Source organism: Cyprinodon tularosa, unplaced genomic scaffold, assembly GCF_016077235.1.
Source record: "Cyprinodon tularosa strain WSP-4 unplaced genomic scaffold, ASM1607723v1 ctg73, whole genome shotgun sequence".
Taxonomy (NCBI): domain Eukaryota; kingdom Metazoa; phylum Chordata; class Actinopteri; order Cyprinodontiformes; family Cyprinodontidae; genus Cyprinodon; species Cyprinodon tularosa.
Window position 1 is genome coordinate 956,474 of NW_024039485.1, and position 18,113 is coordinate 974,586.

General features: G+C 37.3%; 2 protein-coding genes across 5 annotated transcripts; one reads left to right on the plus strand and one right to left on the minus strand.

Moving 5' to 3' along the window:
- Positions 1 to 1,093: 1,093 nt before the first annotated feature.
- Positions 1,094 to 13,686, minus strand: plekha8 (pleckstrin homology domain containing, family A (phosphoinositide binding specific) member 8). Of its 4 annotated transcripts, none has more exons than XM_038269530.1 (13): positions 13,520 to 13,686; positions 13,004 to 13,120; positions 12,742 to 12,897; positions 11,389 to 11,510; positions 10,985 to 11,143; positions 10,824 to 10,864; positions 10,095 to 10,210; positions 6,909 to 7,221; positions 6,233 to 6,318; positions 4,373 to 4,431; positions 3,910 to 4,111; positions 3,725 to 3,786; positions 1,094 to 2,594 (listed from the first exon to the last, which is right to left on the minus strand). In XM_038269530.1, the coding sequence occupies exons 1-13, from the start codon at positions 13,557 to 13,559 to the stop codon at positions 2,397 to 2,399; spliced, it is 1,671 nt and encodes a 556-aa protein (XP_038125458.1). In that variant the 5' UTR covers positions 13,560 to 13,686; the 3' UTR covers positions 1,094 to 2,396. The 4 variants fall into 4 exon arrangements, with proteins under 4 accessions (XP_038125458.1, XP_038125460.1, XP_038125457.1 ...); XM_038269532.1 differs by having other exon boundaries at positions 10,095 to 10,201; positions 13,520 to 13,684; XM_038269529.1 differs by having other exon boundaries at positions 11,383 to 11,510; positions 13,520 to 13,684.
- Positions 13,687 to 14,176: 490 nt separating this feature from the next.
- On the plus strand, positions 14,177 to 17,716 carry fkbp14 (FKBP prolyl isomerase 14). Its single transcript, XM_038269533.1, has 4 exons — positions 14,177 to 14,491; positions 14,766 to 14,917; positions 17,051 to 17,178; positions 17,266 to 17,716. The coding sequence occupies exons 1-4, from the start codon at positions 14,295 to 14,297 to the stop codon at positions 17,422 to 17,424; spliced, it is 636 nt and encodes a 211-aa protein (XP_038125461.1). The 5' UTR covers positions 14,177 to 14,294; the 3' UTR covers positions 17,425 to 17,716.
- The last annotated feature ends 397 nt before the right edge of the window (positions 17,717 to 18,113 follow it).

An 18,113-nucleotide genomic window follows, 5' to 3' on the forward strand; every position in this document is an offset into this window, starting at 1 on the left:
TGTGAAGGATTTGGCGACATTATAAGCTAGCACACATAAGGAAGGGTGTCATAAGTATTAATGTTTATTACTCAAGAAGTATAAATCCTATTGTTTAAAAACACTTTTGTAGAAGTTAGAGTATCAACTGAAGCTTTTTACTCAAGTAAAAGTGTAAAAGTTCAGTTTTTCAAACTATTTAAAGTATAAAAGTAATGCAGGAAAATTTTTTTTTAGAACAGATGCCTTAGACATTATACTGGTAACTGCACTACACTGTTAAAGGACAATTTTTCTTCAATTCTGGATGATAACTTCCTTATACTTTCCTAGTTTTAGAACTAATGCTAACAGACTCAAATGTAACTTTGCATCATCTTGAAAACTATTTATTTTGGTATGTGGTGAACAACAGCTTTGTGCAGCCCCGAGTCCAACCACAAAGAAATTAATTATCTGGATAAAACAAATTACTTTGGTTTTTATTTTTATTTTTGAAGACTAACAGACCATAATGAGCATTTCCTTAAATGGAACAAAACTAGCAAGTCTAATTTTAAATTTTAACAAGAAGAAAGTAGAGAAAATTGCAAAAAAGGTAGGAAGTAAAAATTTGCCTAAAACGAATTATTCCAATAAAGTATATTGGAAATTTCTACTTAAGTATTTTACTTTGTGGCTTAAAATCTCTGCACATAACACCCTTTAAACAACTGTCTTTTTATTTTTTTAAAAGTTCAAGAGTGCATGAATATATGCACTTTAACGATATCTGCTTCTCCTAAGTTTATAGGAAAGGAAGGGAATTTAATTACCACTATATAATGTCAAAAGACTAATTTTATCTTTAAGACTTGGTTTGACTTCTTTAACATGAATACATGTAAAATGTTTTGCAGTTCTCGTGAACTGTAAAGTGCCTTGAGATGACATGTGTTGTGAATTGCCGCTATATAAATAAACTGAATTTAATTGAATTAAAAAGATTCTGACTGAACCATCTGTGGTTTGCTGCTATTCCTTTTATTCCAGTAATGCAGGGATTTGGCATCAAGCAAAAAGCTTTCCAATTTCTTCTAAAAAAATATATTCTTAAAGAAAGTTGCTGCAGTGCTAAAACTCCTTTATCATATTTATTAGGTAAAAATCAAATTGCATCTTATAAACATTCATAGAAAAAAAATGTTTGGGTTCATCTATAAACAGCACATCATCAACACAATAAATATGTCTTTTGCATGACTTCTACAAACAATTTCTATGAATTTTACAAGATGGTTGATGGGATTCACTGGAAGAAAGCAATGGACCAAAGTCTTACTAAAACTTTCTTCGGGTTCCTGTTGTGCGCGGGAACCAACACCATATGGTCATACGCACATCCAGCAATGCATGAAAGTGGTGAGGAAGAGAAGGAAATAATGCAAACATTACATTTTTTTTAAGATTCCAGTAGACAAAAAATATAGAAAAAATACAAAACAAAAAAAACGAACTATTATAATATTCTTAATTTATTTGGCGGAATTCAAGCGTCTGGCTCATCTTTGTTCCCTAATGGCACTGTTCCGTTTATAAATTAAACATGCATCATGGATCCATTCTTATACATTCACTAGGAGCATGAGCAGAAATGTGATTCATGACACCCTAAATAGTTTAACTTCTAACATTCAATTCTTGTGTTTTGTTACTGAATAGGCAGCAGAGGATAATCCATCTCCTTTTTGGTCCCATTGAACTCTAACACGCAAAATAAAAGTAATCAACCATAAAATTACAGGTTATTCTTAGGGGAATTATTTACATTTGTTATAAATTACAAACATTTTCACAGCCAGTGCAAAAAACAAAAACAGGAAAAGTTAGCATGTTATTAGGTCAGTCTTGTAAACCACTATTAAATACTGCAGATAGAATGGATGCTGTAACACTAGGACTTTGTTTGTTTTGCCACAAGTGCTTTCTGCTAGAACATGGCATCTCCCTGTTAAATGAAGACATAAAAATGTATTTTATGACTTTAAAGCGTATTTAAAGGATATTTTGTAAATAAATAAGAGTTATATACCTTCAAATTAGATTAATCATATAATGCCATAATACAATAAAAAAAATAAGGATCTTTAATGAGTGGCATTAAAACTACAACTGAAGTCTGCATAACAGAGGCTGAAACTCTTTCTTTAACCATCACTGTTTTTTTTTGCTTTTTAGCGCACCGGGAATATTAATTTCTCCTCTTGTTCCGCTTTGCTTGAACAAGCATTTTGTGGGTATTTAATAATCTCTTCACACTATACTGTGGCAGGCTTTATAAGCTGCTGAAAGCCATGACGGATGATCCAAGCACTGAGATCCGTATGACGCTGTGCTTTGTGCTGCTCCTCAAGGTGTGATAATCTCTGCCTCGTGTTTCACACCACCTCGTCAGACTCCAGGTTGTATTCCTCATACAGCTCATCCAGGATGGCCAGCTGCTTCTCCATGGCAGGGAGGTACACCCCGAGGTCCCTGTGCATGCTTTTGGTGAAGTCGCTCCTCAGCTCATCACCCTCTCTTGAAACCAAGGCAGCAGTGAAGCTCTGATAGGTCGGAGCTGCTCGCAGAGCCAACTGTGGGGGAAAATAGCAGCGACTTAACGTCAAAATATAAGGCACCTTTACCCAAATGGTAGGTGGGGTGTTGATGTGTGCATAGACTTTTATAGTTTATATGCACAGCAGGATGTTTCTTAGGTCCAGTTTCTTGGTGCTGTTTGCTTTGAAATTGTACTTTCTGCAAGTGAGCTATAATTTGCAAACAAAGCCAGGCTTCGTTGCACAGAAATTAGGAAGACAATCATGCAGGTCCTGAGTGCTGCATTTCTAATTTCCCTGTTTGTGCTTTTATAACAGCTGAAAACCACTGTGAATGTGAAGAGCAGCTCATTCAGTACACATTTCACAGCTTTCTATTTCTAATTTGGAAAAAGACATCAGCAAACACGTGGTGCAAGCCGAAGGAGACGCTGCGTACGTCCTAACAAGCAGGTTACCACCAGACTAGTTTGTCTGGATGCAGACCAAGTCCCACTACAAAAAGTTCCTCTGTGTCCGTTTTTTTTTTTTTTTTTAGCCTGGACTAGAGTTTACTTGATTGTATTCACTACTATACAAAAGGTCTGGACTAAAGGGGGAACAAACCCCGTAGGGGTGAAAACATGTCAACATTTTGTCCAAATTAGGTTTAATTTCTATTTCACAAATCTAAAGTAGTCTTGCTTTAAATGTAAAGACTGGGAAAAAAATAGGAAAAAGGGGGGATTAAGAGGAGAATGCCATTGATTAATAGATAAACCAATGGATGGCTGGACTAACTGTCTGCTGGAAAAACAGTGAAACGGATGGACCGCTAGATCAATCCTGCAGTCCATCCATGAAGGTCATCTTGAAGGACAGACAGATAAACAGACATGTAATGGAAGGACCTGAAGTTAAGAGACAAAAAACGACAAATGAAAAGATGCAGAAACTGATGAATAAATAAGGACATAAACAATGAAAGACACATAGATGGGCAGACAAATGAGTGTATGATTAGTTAATGAACAAATGGATGGAAAGATTATAACTAATGGAGAGACGGGTGGAAGTGTCAGATAATGGGACAGGGCATGAGGGGAAAACATACAAATCTGGAAAGAAACTTTAGGTCCTCTTGAAAGCTTTGCAGCGTAGGAACCCTGCTAGTTAGAAATACTTACAGCAAAAACACCTCGCACCACCCAGCCATGGTACTGCCTGAGAGTTTTCCCATATGCATTATCTAGGCAAAATAAAGAATTAAAACATTCAGTCATAGAACAGCATGCAAGGCACTGAAAAAATACAGATCTATATATTTAGAGATCTGTATCTGTGTGGCGTTGAATCACAGAACCATACATACTCAGTGCCGCCTGGATGTCCTTCTCTCCTGCATTGACCCCCGACAGAAACTCCTTGAGGAACTTGAGGCCTCGTCTGAGCCACAGTAGAGCCTCTGTGGCAGAGTTGCGTACCTGGGCGACATTTGTCTGCACCTCGTGCAGCACAATAGACTGAAGGGTGGGGAAGCTGTCGGGGTCGGACATCAGCTTCTGTTGAATTTTCTACAGACAGAATGAACACGTCATGCAGCCTTTAATCTGAAACGGAGGCGCAATCTGCAGTCCAATGATTTTTAACAATGATTTTGATCAATTAAAAGTAAACGAGCTGGATTTCAAAAAATGAGAACCCTAAAAAAACATTAGTAGATCACAGAATGACTTAATCACGATCATTTTTAAGCACATAAAGATGACATCCATATTTAATCTACAAATTCATACCATACCATACCATAGTTAATCAGTAAGTTAAAAACTTACCTTGATATTTCCAACAAAATCCATTTTAACTGGAGCAAAAACGGTGGAACCCAGTTTGTCTGAGAAGAGAGAGTCATAAAACTGGCTTTCAATGAATAGCTAAGTTATTTACCATCGTATAGATGTTTAGATGGCATTCCCTCAAACTTATTGGCACCCTCAGTAAGTATTAAAACATTTTACAAGTTTGCAAAAAGTAATGTTTGATTTATTTATTTTTTTAAGTAGAAGGGTGTTGCTTCTATACGGACAGTATAAAAACTCCTTGTTTACGTTGATCAAGCTGTCTAGAGATGTTTTTTTTTTCTAGGCTACTCATCAAAATGGGAACGGCTGATCTCTGGTTATTCTAGCCGTCTTTAAAAAGCTGATGTATGACAAATATAAAGTGTGAGGAAATCATGAATTGTTGCTGCTTTTGTGATTGTTGTCTGATTGTGGAGCTTTTTTTCCTCCAAGCCAAAAAACACTTCCACCTCCATCGTCTTTCTCTCATCCTTCTGTATTTTTTTCGTGGTTTAACTAATAAGTGTAACTTGATGTCCATGCTGCTGAACCAATATGGCTGAGACATTTCTGATGCAACTCTGCTGCAGCAACAAGTCCTGCAGGCTGACATCTTCCACTGTGCCTTCTGTCATACAGAACAGGAACTGATTTTAGAGGCACACAGTTTGCCTATCTTCATAAATGAAGAAAACAGTCATCAAAACATTACTGGCAAAATTGAACCAAGTTTAACCTGCTACTATGCAGCTTCCCTTCCAACCTTTAGAGACCACTATACTTCACCACAAATCTAAACACTAGAGGTGGTTTATGTTGAACAGAGCTCACTGCTCGGATTAAACCCAAAATGAGGCTTTGAGCAACAAAGACAGTGGGTTTGGAGTGAAAGAAATGATGAATATATGGAAAGACATGGTTTTTCTAAGACCATGATTCACTTTTAAATAAATCCCATTTGTTGAAGAACCACAGTAAAAAGTGCCATTAAATGGCTCACCAATCTTATATTAAATCATTAAACATTTTGTTATTTTACTCTCTTTACAAATGATGCCATCAACCATGGAAGGAACTGTAATTTAAAGAGCATATAATTTCTTATCCATGTGCTTTCAAAACCCATATCTACAGCATTCTTCCTGTGTCTACCTGTTTTTATAGGCTTCCATCTTCTGTTCTTATTTCCAAATAATCAAAGAGCATAAATAGATCCTAACAGAACCTAAAGTTGCTGCCTTTGATCCAGTCTAAACATAATGGGGTCCTTTAAGACGACCGGATCCATAAATGAAGGTGAGATAATCTGAATAAGGTCTCCCTAACCGCTGAGAACAAGGAATCATTGTGAGTTAGAAGGCTGACCCAGCAAGGGGACAGATTACAAGCAGGAAGGCTAAATAAGGAGTGGTTCATAGACGCCATTATCAGGGAGTTTTCCTAGCTCATTTGGAGGCCATTTTAGAAATAGAAATTAACCTTTAGACGTTTAAGTATGTGCATTTTTAATCACTACTAATGGAAAATAGTCACAAATCCTTATTCTCATCTCAAATTGCTTGTGTATCCCTCATAAAAAAAACAGTAAATAGCCTAAAAAAGCTCCTATAGAGCTACCATGTATGGATTTGTTCATTATTAACAAATGTTTTTAAGCAATAACCCCAGCCCTGACATACAACAGCTTTTTAAGCAACAAACAAATAAAAGTGGCATGCAGAAAGATTAAGGGAAGATTTGTTCTATGAAAATTAAGAGTCTGAAATGACTAAAGGATACAGATGGGTATAAAAACAAATAAGGGAGCAGGAGGAAGATAGAAAAGAGGAGAGAACTAGAAGTTAACTGGCCTACCTAATACAGGCACTATTGCATAGCATGAGTCCAAAAACTCTTGTGAAGGAATACCATTGTCGTCATCCAGTCTCATATCACTAAATCTAAAAAACAAAAATAAAAACAGATTCAAAGAGGACAATATATTAGATGCAAGTCAACAGTTTCTACTTTATTTGCTCAACTCAGGACAGAAAGAAAAGATGTACAAATTTCCACAACCAGGAAACCAATTCAAACATCGAATAAGGTCTGGCAAAAACCTGAGACTAAAGAAAGTTTTTTTCTTTTTTCCAACAAAGGAAACATATTTTCATTTTTTTTTTGTGACAGAAAAAATAATGAACATATTAGAAACACACGTTGGGGTTTGGAAGTGAGCCAAACAAAACGTCTACGAACCCAAAAAGGAGACCAGAGCCTCTCTGTGACGTGTAATAAAAAGAAAACACAAAGTTTTCAAATTTACTAAGATAATTAGTAGATTAATACTATTGTATACAAACTCGAATGAACTATGTGCAGACTAATTAACAGATGCAGCAGAAGTTCAGTGTTTAAATCAACAGCCTAAATGGTTTGTTTCTAATACTGTTTGAAAGATCCCCCCACCCCCCCGGCCATCCCTCAGTGCCTTCACGCTGTACCCTGAGACTCCTGGGAGACCTGCCTTTCCTGAGCAGCGTTATCATACCTGTGACTCATTGTGTTGAAGAACGTGTCCACCTGTTCTGTGTCTGACTCCGACGAATCGCTCGGAGTCTTGAACTGATCCGGACTCTCTTCTTGATCCAAAGCAGGGTCCCGTTGATGCTCAAGCAAACGAGCGTTCTCTTTTTTCTCATGATCCTGCTCTTCACTTTGGTCCCCTCTCTGCAGCGCTCGATCATTTTCCTTCTGATCGTCTTCTTCTTCTTTTAGGTCGTAGTGTTTCTTCTCAGATGCCCTCTGGGTAATCTGTGCAGCAGGGCTGACTTGCTCGCCATGGATGATGGATGGCTCAATGTCTTCATCGCACCAAAGGCAAAACAGAATGAAGGAACATTGTTCTTTACTGCAGGATATTCAATACCTTATTAATAAATAATAAACATTGTAGACGTTGATGATGGACATATTGTTACTCTATAGCACCAAGCAGTGAAGCAGGATACAAGAATTAGCTTTTCTATTTGAAGAAAAATCCTTCATTTACTAAATTTTATTTCATCTACAAAAATAGATCCAGTATGATGAGCGTTTCTGATCCTCCTTTTTTTACTGTGACACCCCTAAATAAAGTGCAGAGCACCTCTGTGATGTCACCCGGTCAGTAATGTAATCTCTGTAGTTACCACAGTTCTGTGAAAGCTTTGGTTGTTTCTTAGAGTACATTAGGAAACCAAAAGCATCATGAAGCTATTGTCAATAAAACGATCTAAGAAACCCATAGAAAGTTCTATAAACATGCAGAAGAAGGCACCCTGGTCTAAATGGAAAATGTCAACAATGCTACGCATCGGCTTTGAAGCGTAAACTCCACGTTGCCCCATGTGGTGCTTGCAGCATTATGCTTTGGGGATTTTCTTCAGATATCTCGTCACAGTTGATTGGTAAGAGCATGGAGCTAAATACAGAATCATTCTGAAAGAAAACGTGTCAGATGCTAGCAGTGATTTGACACTGGTTGAATATGGTGAGACTCAACATCAAACACGAACATACAGCCAGAAGCCCGATGGAAGAGTATCGACCAAAGCCTAGTTAGGTTTTAGAGTCATCCTGTTAAAATTGGATTAAATATTAAATATCCAACTGGTGTTGAAAGACGCTCTTCATCCAGTCTGACTGAGTTTAATGAATGAATGAATGAATGTATTATTGTATTTAAGACAATCTAGTCAAATGAAAATTTAACAAAGAAAGCCATTTATAATCAGATATATATTTAATCAAATTATATGTATAATTTAGTGCATATGTCTTAAAATGGGGAATAAACTAATTTGATATTGCAACGTAGAAACAGTGTAAAATTTCTGTCTCTGGTTTCAGTCTCTGACTGAGCAAAGCCATAAACTTAATGACTTGCAGCTGTAATGCAAATAAAAACATAATCATTGCCAAGTAAATATACATGTCTTTTTATACTGCTGAAAACCACAGATTGTTTTACTTTCACTTCACCCTTATGCATCAGTATGTCTTTTTTTCATATTAGATCCCAACAGATTACACTGAAGCTTGGGTTTGTAGCATGATAAAATGTCAAAAAGTTCAAAAGGTGAGAATGCTTTTCCAAGAACTACAGAATGCTTGCTCTGTATGAGGGACTGTTGAAGTCAGCTGAACTAGAAAGAAAAACAATTGACCATCTAAATGCATAATAAACTTAAAGGAATAGTACACCCAAAACATGATTAGCCTTCATTTTCTACTCACCTCCATGCTGAACAACACTCTGGAGTACTTTTTTGATATCTCAAATGCATCTGGAGATCTGGGAGGCTTCTTGCTGTCTGCTGACATTCAAATAATGGAGGTCCATGGCGCCCGAGACAGAAAGGTCCATAAAAGTCCACAAAAACATGTCAATATTCCTCCATACTGCTCGTCCAATGTAATCCAAGTGTCCTGAGTGGGTAGCATCCAGAATTTACTCGAAACGAAGTCATTTAGAATGTTTTTAGAGCATAAACAGTAGTGTATAGGATTTCCTAATAGCGCCCCCATGCGCGCTCGCGATTCTACGGAAGCCGGCAGACCAAACCAGCGCATTCAGCTCGGCAAAGAACTCATGCTCTTCCTCAACACTGAAGTCCTCAGACATTTTTCTTTCGTTGTTTCTTTCTTTGCACAGGTAAACAGCACATTTCTTCTTCTACGCTTGCATTATCGGCAGACCAGACGCTGAATGCGCACTTTCTTCCGGTTTGGTCTGCCGGCTTCCGTAGCGTCGTGAGCGCGCATGGGGGCGCTATTAGGAAATCCTATACACTACTGTTTATGCTCTAAAAACATTCTAAATGACTTCGTTTCGAGTAAATTCTGGATGCTACCCACTCAGGACACTTGGATTACATTGGACGAGCAGTATGGAGGAATATTGACACGTTTTTGTGGACTTTTATGGACCTTTCTGTCTCGGGCGCCATGGACCTCCATTATTTGAATGTCAGCAGACAGCAAGAAGCCTCCCAGATCTCCAGATGCATTTGAGATATCAAAAAAGTACTCCAGGGTGTTGTTCAGCATGGGGGTGAGTAGAAAATGAAGGCTAATCATGTTTTGGGTGTACTATTCCTTTAACTTGTCTGCACTGTGTTAAAAAAAAATAAAGGATCCAATTACAATTTGTGTAATTAAATATTTTCTAAATGATATTTTGATAGGGATGTAAGTTTGTCAGACCTGTTCTTCTTAAGTGTTATGTTAAATGTTAAGTGTCCTGAAAAACAGGAATGGCTGGTGCTCAGTATCAGCAGCTATTTCTGCCTCTGCTGCATGAATGGCTCGCATTAGATGACACATTGTGGGTTTTAACCATCATAAAAATGTTATCTAAAATACATTTTTGAGGAAAATTAAAGAAAAAAAACAGCTTTGGACTGACATAATGATGTCTAAAATATCATTGGAATAAATTATTTTCTAATGCAATAAGTGTATACAAGCTAAGATAAGACATCCCATTTTAAAACACCTATTAAACTAATCATGACACTTTTTAGAAGAAGTAAATTCTTAAAAAGAGTAGAAACATAAAATATTTTTTGCATTCTACTTTTACTGGTTAACACACAAAGAACGTGCGTTAAAAGGAAACATCTGTGGAATGCACAGAAGATGTTTGTATCAGGTAAGGCTGCTGGGTGGAAAATGGATCGGAAAGCAGGCTGACCTGATGGGGGAGGATGGTGTCCTGTACCGTCTGGATCATCTGGTCCTTCTGCTCCAGAATCCAGGCTCAGGGTGTCATGTGCTGAGGTTTCAGTCAAGTCTTTCCTCCTAGAAAGGCTTTAGTAGCAGACAGACACACCAAGATGTTAGTAGGGCAGAAACAATTCATCGGATTAATTGATTACTCAAATAATCCTAAACTAACTTAGTAATAGATTATTTGCTATCTCGAGTATAGAGGCTCAAAAACATTTACATAAGCGAACGGAGCAACCCACTTAGAGAAGTAATTACACCAAAATTGTAAAGAAAAAAAAGGATGTTTAAACATTTTGCTTTAAAGATAAAGAAATTCTCTTTGTCTGCCAATATGCTCCACCCAGATCTCCTCCAAAAGTTTTTGTTTCCCCATGTTTAAATTCTGTAAAAAAAAAAAAAAAGTCTTCTTTAAGGATATTTTGCTATCCAATTATTGATCAATTAATCAAATAATTAATCGACAGATTAACCACTTAGCAAAATCATTTTTAGTTGCAGCCTTAGATATAGGCACATTTTTCAGAATACGTATCTTGAAAACACAAGGGAAACTTTTCCAGAGGGATTCTAGTCCCAGTTGCAGAAACTAGACATTTGCTCTTAAATAGCAAACCTAAATGATAGCATCAGAATTAGACAAGGCACTATCAACACTGCATTAAAGAAAACAACAAAATAAAACAAAACCTACTTTTCTCCAAGGTTTCGATTTGAATGATTGGCATGTTTAAGCTGTCGGGGAAACAGAGCATTGGCTTTAGAATAATTTCAGGGATTGGAAGCAGGACAAAAATATTTGCACCAGTATCAGACTGAACGGATCAGCTGGAAAGACTAAAAAAGGGAGCATACCTTCAGGGGTTTGATCGCTGCTACAGGAGGCGTCCCTGGCGGGCTGTGCGTCCCCAAATCGGTGTTAAAGGTGCGGTTTGCTATCTGCATGCACTCCTCCAGAGTTTTAAGGAATGTGGTGCATGTTGACTTCACCATATTTCCAGTGTCTATACCAGACTAAAACAAGACAAGTTAACACATTAGCTAAAACCTCGCACTTATGTCTATCACAGCGTTGATTATAGATGTAGTTTGTCGATAGTCTGCTAAGAAAATCTAGACAAACAAGTACTTTTAATAAATTGTGCTTCTTGCATCCTGGACAAGTGATTGAGGGTGCAGCCCTGATGTACGCTATACAGCCATTTCACACAAACAGAGGCTTCTCCAATTTCATTGGCTCAACCAAACGTTACCTGTACCTCCGCTGTTTCTCCCAACTCATCATTTTCCTTGATTTTGTTTACTTGCTGGAGAAGAAGGTCACAGTACAATCTGAGCTCCGACATCTTTGTTTTTAACGCCTCTGTGTTCTCCTGGAGCTCTGTTTTAGAGCAAGAAGAAAAACAAAAAGAAGAAAAATACAAAAAAATCAGCCATCAACCGTTGAGATTGTTAGTACTTTGAGACAGCTAAGGACGTATAATAGATATCATATTGAGTTTTGTTTCTCTATTAAAGCATGTTTACTTAAAAACGACCAATAAATGTTCCCTCTATATTTCATTGATCAAGATCATAGATTAAACCACAACAGATAGCGTTGATAATTAAATATGAATCCAATATTTAGATTACTTTTGTAGCAGTAGCATTTACTTTAGCAACTGTTGCACTTTTACTTTGGTTCACCAAATAATAATAATATATACCATGCCAAAGAATGAAAATCAACTATTCCGAAAAAGCAGAACATAAGGAAATAAAGCAAACAGAAATGAGGGCAATAAGATTTCTGCAGAGTCCAATTACATTTATGCTTCATCTGTCTCAGTGTTTGTGTCTAAAGGCAATTTACCTGCTGTAGGCAGTCAGAGGGCCCATTTATAACTGTATTTATGTGCAGGGGCGGAGCTAGATGGGGGGCCAGGGGTGGCCAATACTCTCAAGTGGAATATTCAAAATATTTACATTTTTCATATATTAAAAATTACTTGACAACAAAAAACTGTGGTTAACTATGCACATCAATATACTAACATTAAAGATGATAAGTACAGAATTCATGCTCTTTTCAGAAATAGATTTTGTGTTTTATGAGGTAAAGAGAAAATTATGCGTCTCTGTAAGTCATCTAGGAGTCTTCAGTGAAATCATAGATAAACAACTATTTTAATAAAACATATTAAATCATCAATTTATGTAGATATTAGCACTAGTTAATATCAATTTTATGCAGAATGATAACTGATGAAGTAGGTAAGTAATGACAATGGAAAAGATGTTTGCCCAAAAGAATTTTATTCACCATACCTATTATCTAGAAAGCATGGATGTTTGAATATATTTGTCTATTTGTTAGCAAAGGCTGTTGGAAAGTATAGTTTGTCTTTATTTAGAAAATATGGATGTTTTGCTCATTAATGTTCCTGTTGGAACAGTGTAGATTGACTGTGAGGTTTTGGTGCCTATCTACTTTCGCCCCCCTCAGTGTACATTAGTTATTGCCTGGCCACCCTTATAAACATTTTCTGGCTACACCTCTGTTTATATGTAGTGAACCTAAATGGTAACCCATATTTGTAATATGTTATGGCTATAATATGCTTGCCTACCTTTTTCTCTCTTGGTTCTGTTGTCGGTCAAACAGGCCTTGGCTGTGCCCAGTGCAACCAGCCATTTCTGCCTCTCCGCTGCATTAATGGCTCTGAGGTAAAAGTACTGCTCTCCTGGTATGATCAGGTCAACCCGTGTGGAGTCAGAGGAATGGACTGAGGCATACATTAAATAAATATATATTTACTCAAATATTGTTTAGCTGTCAGCTAAACAAAAACAAAACATTGACACAGGGAAAAAAATAAGAGTTTCACTGACCTTGGATTTCACAAACTGAAATCTTAATGCTGCCCTTGCAACCTTTCCAAGCATCTTCTTGGGAGTCATAATATGATAAAGTTCCTTCGTCAAGAACAAACCAGCGAGGCTGCCAACCTAAACACAGAGTCTTGTTAACTAGGATGGATTGCAACGATGACAAAAAATAAGTTTGATCCGCTTGTTAGTAAAGTAATTAACGTTAAATTAGCAGCAACTAATCAGTTGGTAAATCAGATTAGATTAGAATGACAGATGGGGTGGAAACTAGCACAACTTGCTGGCTAAGCTTAGAGATTTTATAGAACAAGATCAACTCGTTAAACAGCTCACATAACAAGGGAGCCACAGTAAATGTTTTAAAATTGTCTACAAAGTCCGAAAGTTGATAGGTACTGTAGCTAACGTTAGCTTGCACATCCTAAACTCAATTCAAACAGGCTACTGCTATATCGCTAGCTGCTTTTTAAAAAGCTCTAAAACCAAAACCATGTTTTTATTAAATTATGAACTCACCGCTGATATAATTGGTCCACTTATGCAGCATACCCTCCATTGTTTAATTTGGTATTTTTCCAGTTCATTACTTGTTTATCACAAGATGTGTGGCACAGCTGATTGCAGCGACTCCATTGGGCCCAGAATGTGAATTGCGACGCTACGTCCTCGGTTTTCCAGTTGGAGTACGTCACAAAGAAAGCGTAAAGTTCTTGGTGAATACAGGTCTACCAATCATTGAAGACGATGTTGGAATAATTTGGGCGTAGAGTGGAATGATTGGCGTTTAATAAAGCCAATGGAAATAAAGAAAACTACCTATAGGCGGTACTGTAAAGATTTCACCAATAATAATGGGAGGAGGGCTGACGTCAAAACCCTGGCTTGAGTCCTTAAACGTCTGCCGACGAATAAACTGGTGGCAAGGTGGCAAAGGAGGAGTTAAGATGAACAAGTCAAAAGCAAATGCTACTGCGTATGGAAGCCAGAAAGATTCTTAATTAAATCAATAATCTATGAGCAAAAAATAGCAGAGTTTTATCCAGGGTGATCTAAGTTTAGAACTAGTCTTTATCTAGGCCCAAATTTGTACAGATCTCACCCCGCCTTGTGCGCGGGTCATTGGTTGTCAACCCAGCGCACCGATTGCCTTACCGGCTGAAAAATGGTGCGCACCCTTAAGCAGAAGTTTGCCTGCCACGTAAGGTACTTCATCAAGTAACAGTTTAAACTTTTTAATTTGTACACGGTGCCAAGATACTAGTTTCGAAAGCCTAAGGGAAAGTATCTAAATATGATGCTGTTTTTTCTTTTCTCTTTACTGTCATCACTGTTTCTTTTTGTCACTGGAGGGAAACTCCCCGAACCCGACGTGAAAATTGAAGTGATGTACAAACCTTTCATGTGTCAACGAAAATCAAAGTATGGAGACATGCTTCTTGTTCATTATGAGGGATTCTTGGAGAGCAATGGCACCATGTTCCATTCCAGGTAAAATATGGAAATAAAATTGCATGTCTGGCTGCACAATCTGCTACAGATTATGCATAATCTGCTACAGGTTATGCAGCCAGATTAGATAAAACTTGTGTTTTAAAATCTGAAACAGCCTTCTATTAAAATGTACAAGGGTATGCATGTAACATGTCCCAGGCCATTTAAATGGAAATCGTTTTTGTTTTTTATATATAACGGATTTATCCAGTTATTATTTAATATCAAATGTCTTGTGCTCAGCTCTTTTAGATTTATTTTTTTTCAACAGCCGCCAATTTGGAGATAAAAATCCAGTGTGGTTCACGCTTGGGATCCGAGAGGTGCTTAAAGGTTGGGACAAAGGTCTGCAGGACATGTGTGCTGGGGAGCGCAGGAAGCTGACTGTCCCTCCATCACTGGCATATGGCAAAGAAGGTCAAGGTAGCTCAGATTCTGTGTAAACAAAAAACAAATCTGTCCTTTCATTGTTACATTTGTCTGAATGGGTATACACCCTCTTCAATATCTCATCAAAATCTGAACTTAAATTTTAAATACACAAAGCAACAAAGAATTTGGAAGTAGCATGAGTTTAATTTGAAAACATTGGTAAATAAACATCCTCATTAAGGTTTGCAAATGAAATGCAATTTTATTTGCATCTCATCCAGCATTGTCTCTTTTTTATTATCTGCAAACTGAGTATAGTACAGCTGCAAACTTATAGGTTCATGGCGGCCCACCTAAACGTACAGGTTGGCTAAGGGGAGCCTTACTGAGAGAAGCTTGCAAGTAGTCTATGGTAACTCTGGAGGAGCTGCAGAGATCAAGGGCGGAGCTAGAAGGGGGCTACTGGGTGATTTGCTGTTCCTGAAGTAGCATATTTCATAACCCCCATATGAAACAGTTCCCCCTTTAAATAATAGAGGGTGGCAGCAGTGACACACTCTGGTGAAATTTCCAAACTCATTTGATTTTTCAGTTTTTAATAGTAGCCATAAACTGACAACTAAATTGTTATAATTAGTAGAACAAAACAGAAGTCTTGCTCTTTTTAGAACTAAGTCTGTGCTTTAGGGAGAAGAAGGGAAAGTTATGTCTCTGCAGTCATTAAGTAGTCTTCTATAAAATGCTCAACCCATTCAATGTGTATATTATGCAGAATTATAAATGATTAGATTGCATAGATCTATAGATAAGTGTTTCTGTTTATTAGCAAGGACTTCATTTGAAATCTATTCTATTGTTTGTAAGTTATTTGAAAAATATGGATGTTTTGCATGCATATTCTACTGTTGGTACATTTTGTTTAGTATAGATTGGCCATGAACTGGTTTTTGCTCCTATTTGAATCAGCCACCCCTCAGTGAACATTGGTTCCTGTCTGGCCAACCCTGTGAAAATATTTTGACTGGCAGAAATCCACAGCGAATGTGGACGATTCTATAGACAGGAGAAGCATTAGCTACGCCTTATATCTGGCCTCATATTCAGTTTTTTTTTTTAAAGCATCTCAAACATGTGGAAGGACTTGCTACGATCAGGTGACACACCGAAGGTGAACTTTTGGGATAAATTTGACCTTTAAAGCCTATTTTGGATCAAAGCATATTGATGTGTTAGAATGGTCTATTTAAAGTCCAGACATTAATCCTATAGAAAATATGTGAGAAGCGCTGAAAATGTCAGCAGATTTGCACATCTCGTAAATAAAGAAACCAAAAGGGGACTTTTTCTATGTATGTATGTACCGTAAATTCTCTAATATAGGCCCGGGCCTTTATTTCACTCAAGTGCATCGCGGTCCAGGCCTTTATTGGATAGAGGCCAGAATTAGAGACAGGCCTCTATTGCTATTTGAGCAAAACAGACTACCAGTGGAATGAATAAAAATTTGATTTTGTGTCTATTTGAACCTATAAAACACTAGGTTCATTTATTGAAAAAGGACAGTTACCATGTCTCGCTTGGTTTGAAGTAAAAAAAAAAAAAAAAAAATCCTCCAATTCTGTTTAATTCTCCTCCTCAGTTTTTCTCCTCCTCTTCATCTCTCCCTTTAATCTCCTCATCACTCGCGCTCCTCCTGTTCTGCTGCGTGTCTGTTCTCTTCCTCGCGCAGACGGGCAGCAGTCAGGGCCTGCCGTCCAGCTGCGCAGGGCTGTGGTACTTGTATGTTACTTACTACCACAACTATAATGTTGAGGTATGCCCAGAAAAAACGTTTATAGCCCCGGCCTGTATTAGAGACCGGCCATTATTTACCTCCTCTGACAGCGAGACCGGCCAATGTTAGAGTCCCGGCCGCTATTGGAATACAGGCCAATATTAGAGAATTTACGGTATATATGTATGTATGTATATATGTATGTATGTATGTATGTATGTATGTATATATGTATATATATATATATATATATATATATATATATAAATATTTGTAACATAAACTGAAAGAGATTTATGAGAGTTGCACTGTAATTTACAAGGCATTGAGGTTTTTTCACTATAATATTACAATAGTGAAATAAGTCTACCAGAGCCTGGATCTACTCTAAAATCCTGCTATGTTTACAGGTAAGATTCCTCCAAGCAGCACCCTGATTTTTGACATTGAGCTCATGGAGATCCGAAATGGTCCCAGGTCCCACGAATCATTCCGGGACATGGACCTCAACGATGACTGGAAACTCTCCAGACAGGAGGTCTGACTGTTTACTGCTGCTCTCTCTATGTCAAGAGACTACTTCTTTATTTGGAGAATATTTTCTAAATTCTGTCTGCATTTCCAGGTTAAACAGTACTTGAAGGCGGAGTTTGAGAAACACGGCTACTCACCTAATGACACGCATCATGAAGTGATGGTTGATGACATCTTCAAAAACGAGGATGAGGACAAAGACGGTTTTATATCTGTCAGGGAATTCACCTCCATCCACGATGAGCTCTGAATGACTGAAGATTTAGGAGTTGTTGTTGAATTAATTACATTTCAAACTGTTACAGAAACTGTTGTTTAAAACAAACTGTAATTCCTTTATTTATACATGTGAACATTTTGTTCAGCAGTTTATTTTTTAGTGGTCATTTATTTTTGAGTTGACGTCAAATTTTTGTCAACCTTTGTACAGTTTTTACTGTATTTATATTTTTGCTGCACACACAGATGTAAATTTCAGTGTACATCTTTTTTGTTTAAGCTGAAGAATATTTTTATGAAATAAACTACTTTGTTTAAATACATTTTATTAACTTGTTCCAACCTACAAATGCTGGACAATTCATCTCTTCTGCTCATATCTGCCACTAGAGGACGCTCACGCACTTTATGGTTTCATGATGCTTTCATCTGTTTAAATCCTCCCAAACCTTAAAAATGCACAATCCATGCTCCCCCTCAGTAACTGACTGACCTATATATTTTTTCTTCAGATTGAGAGTGTAGTCATCCAAAGTATTACTTGATAGAGACATTTAGTATGCATGTTGGAGAGCTATGGTTGCAAATACAAAATAAATGCTTGAATATATTGCAAGCTAAAAACCCTTAAAGTTTATTGAGCGATCTACCCACAAACCTTATAAATATGTAAAAAAAAACAAAAACAATGGTACCTTAAAAGTGGATAAGAAAAGAGTC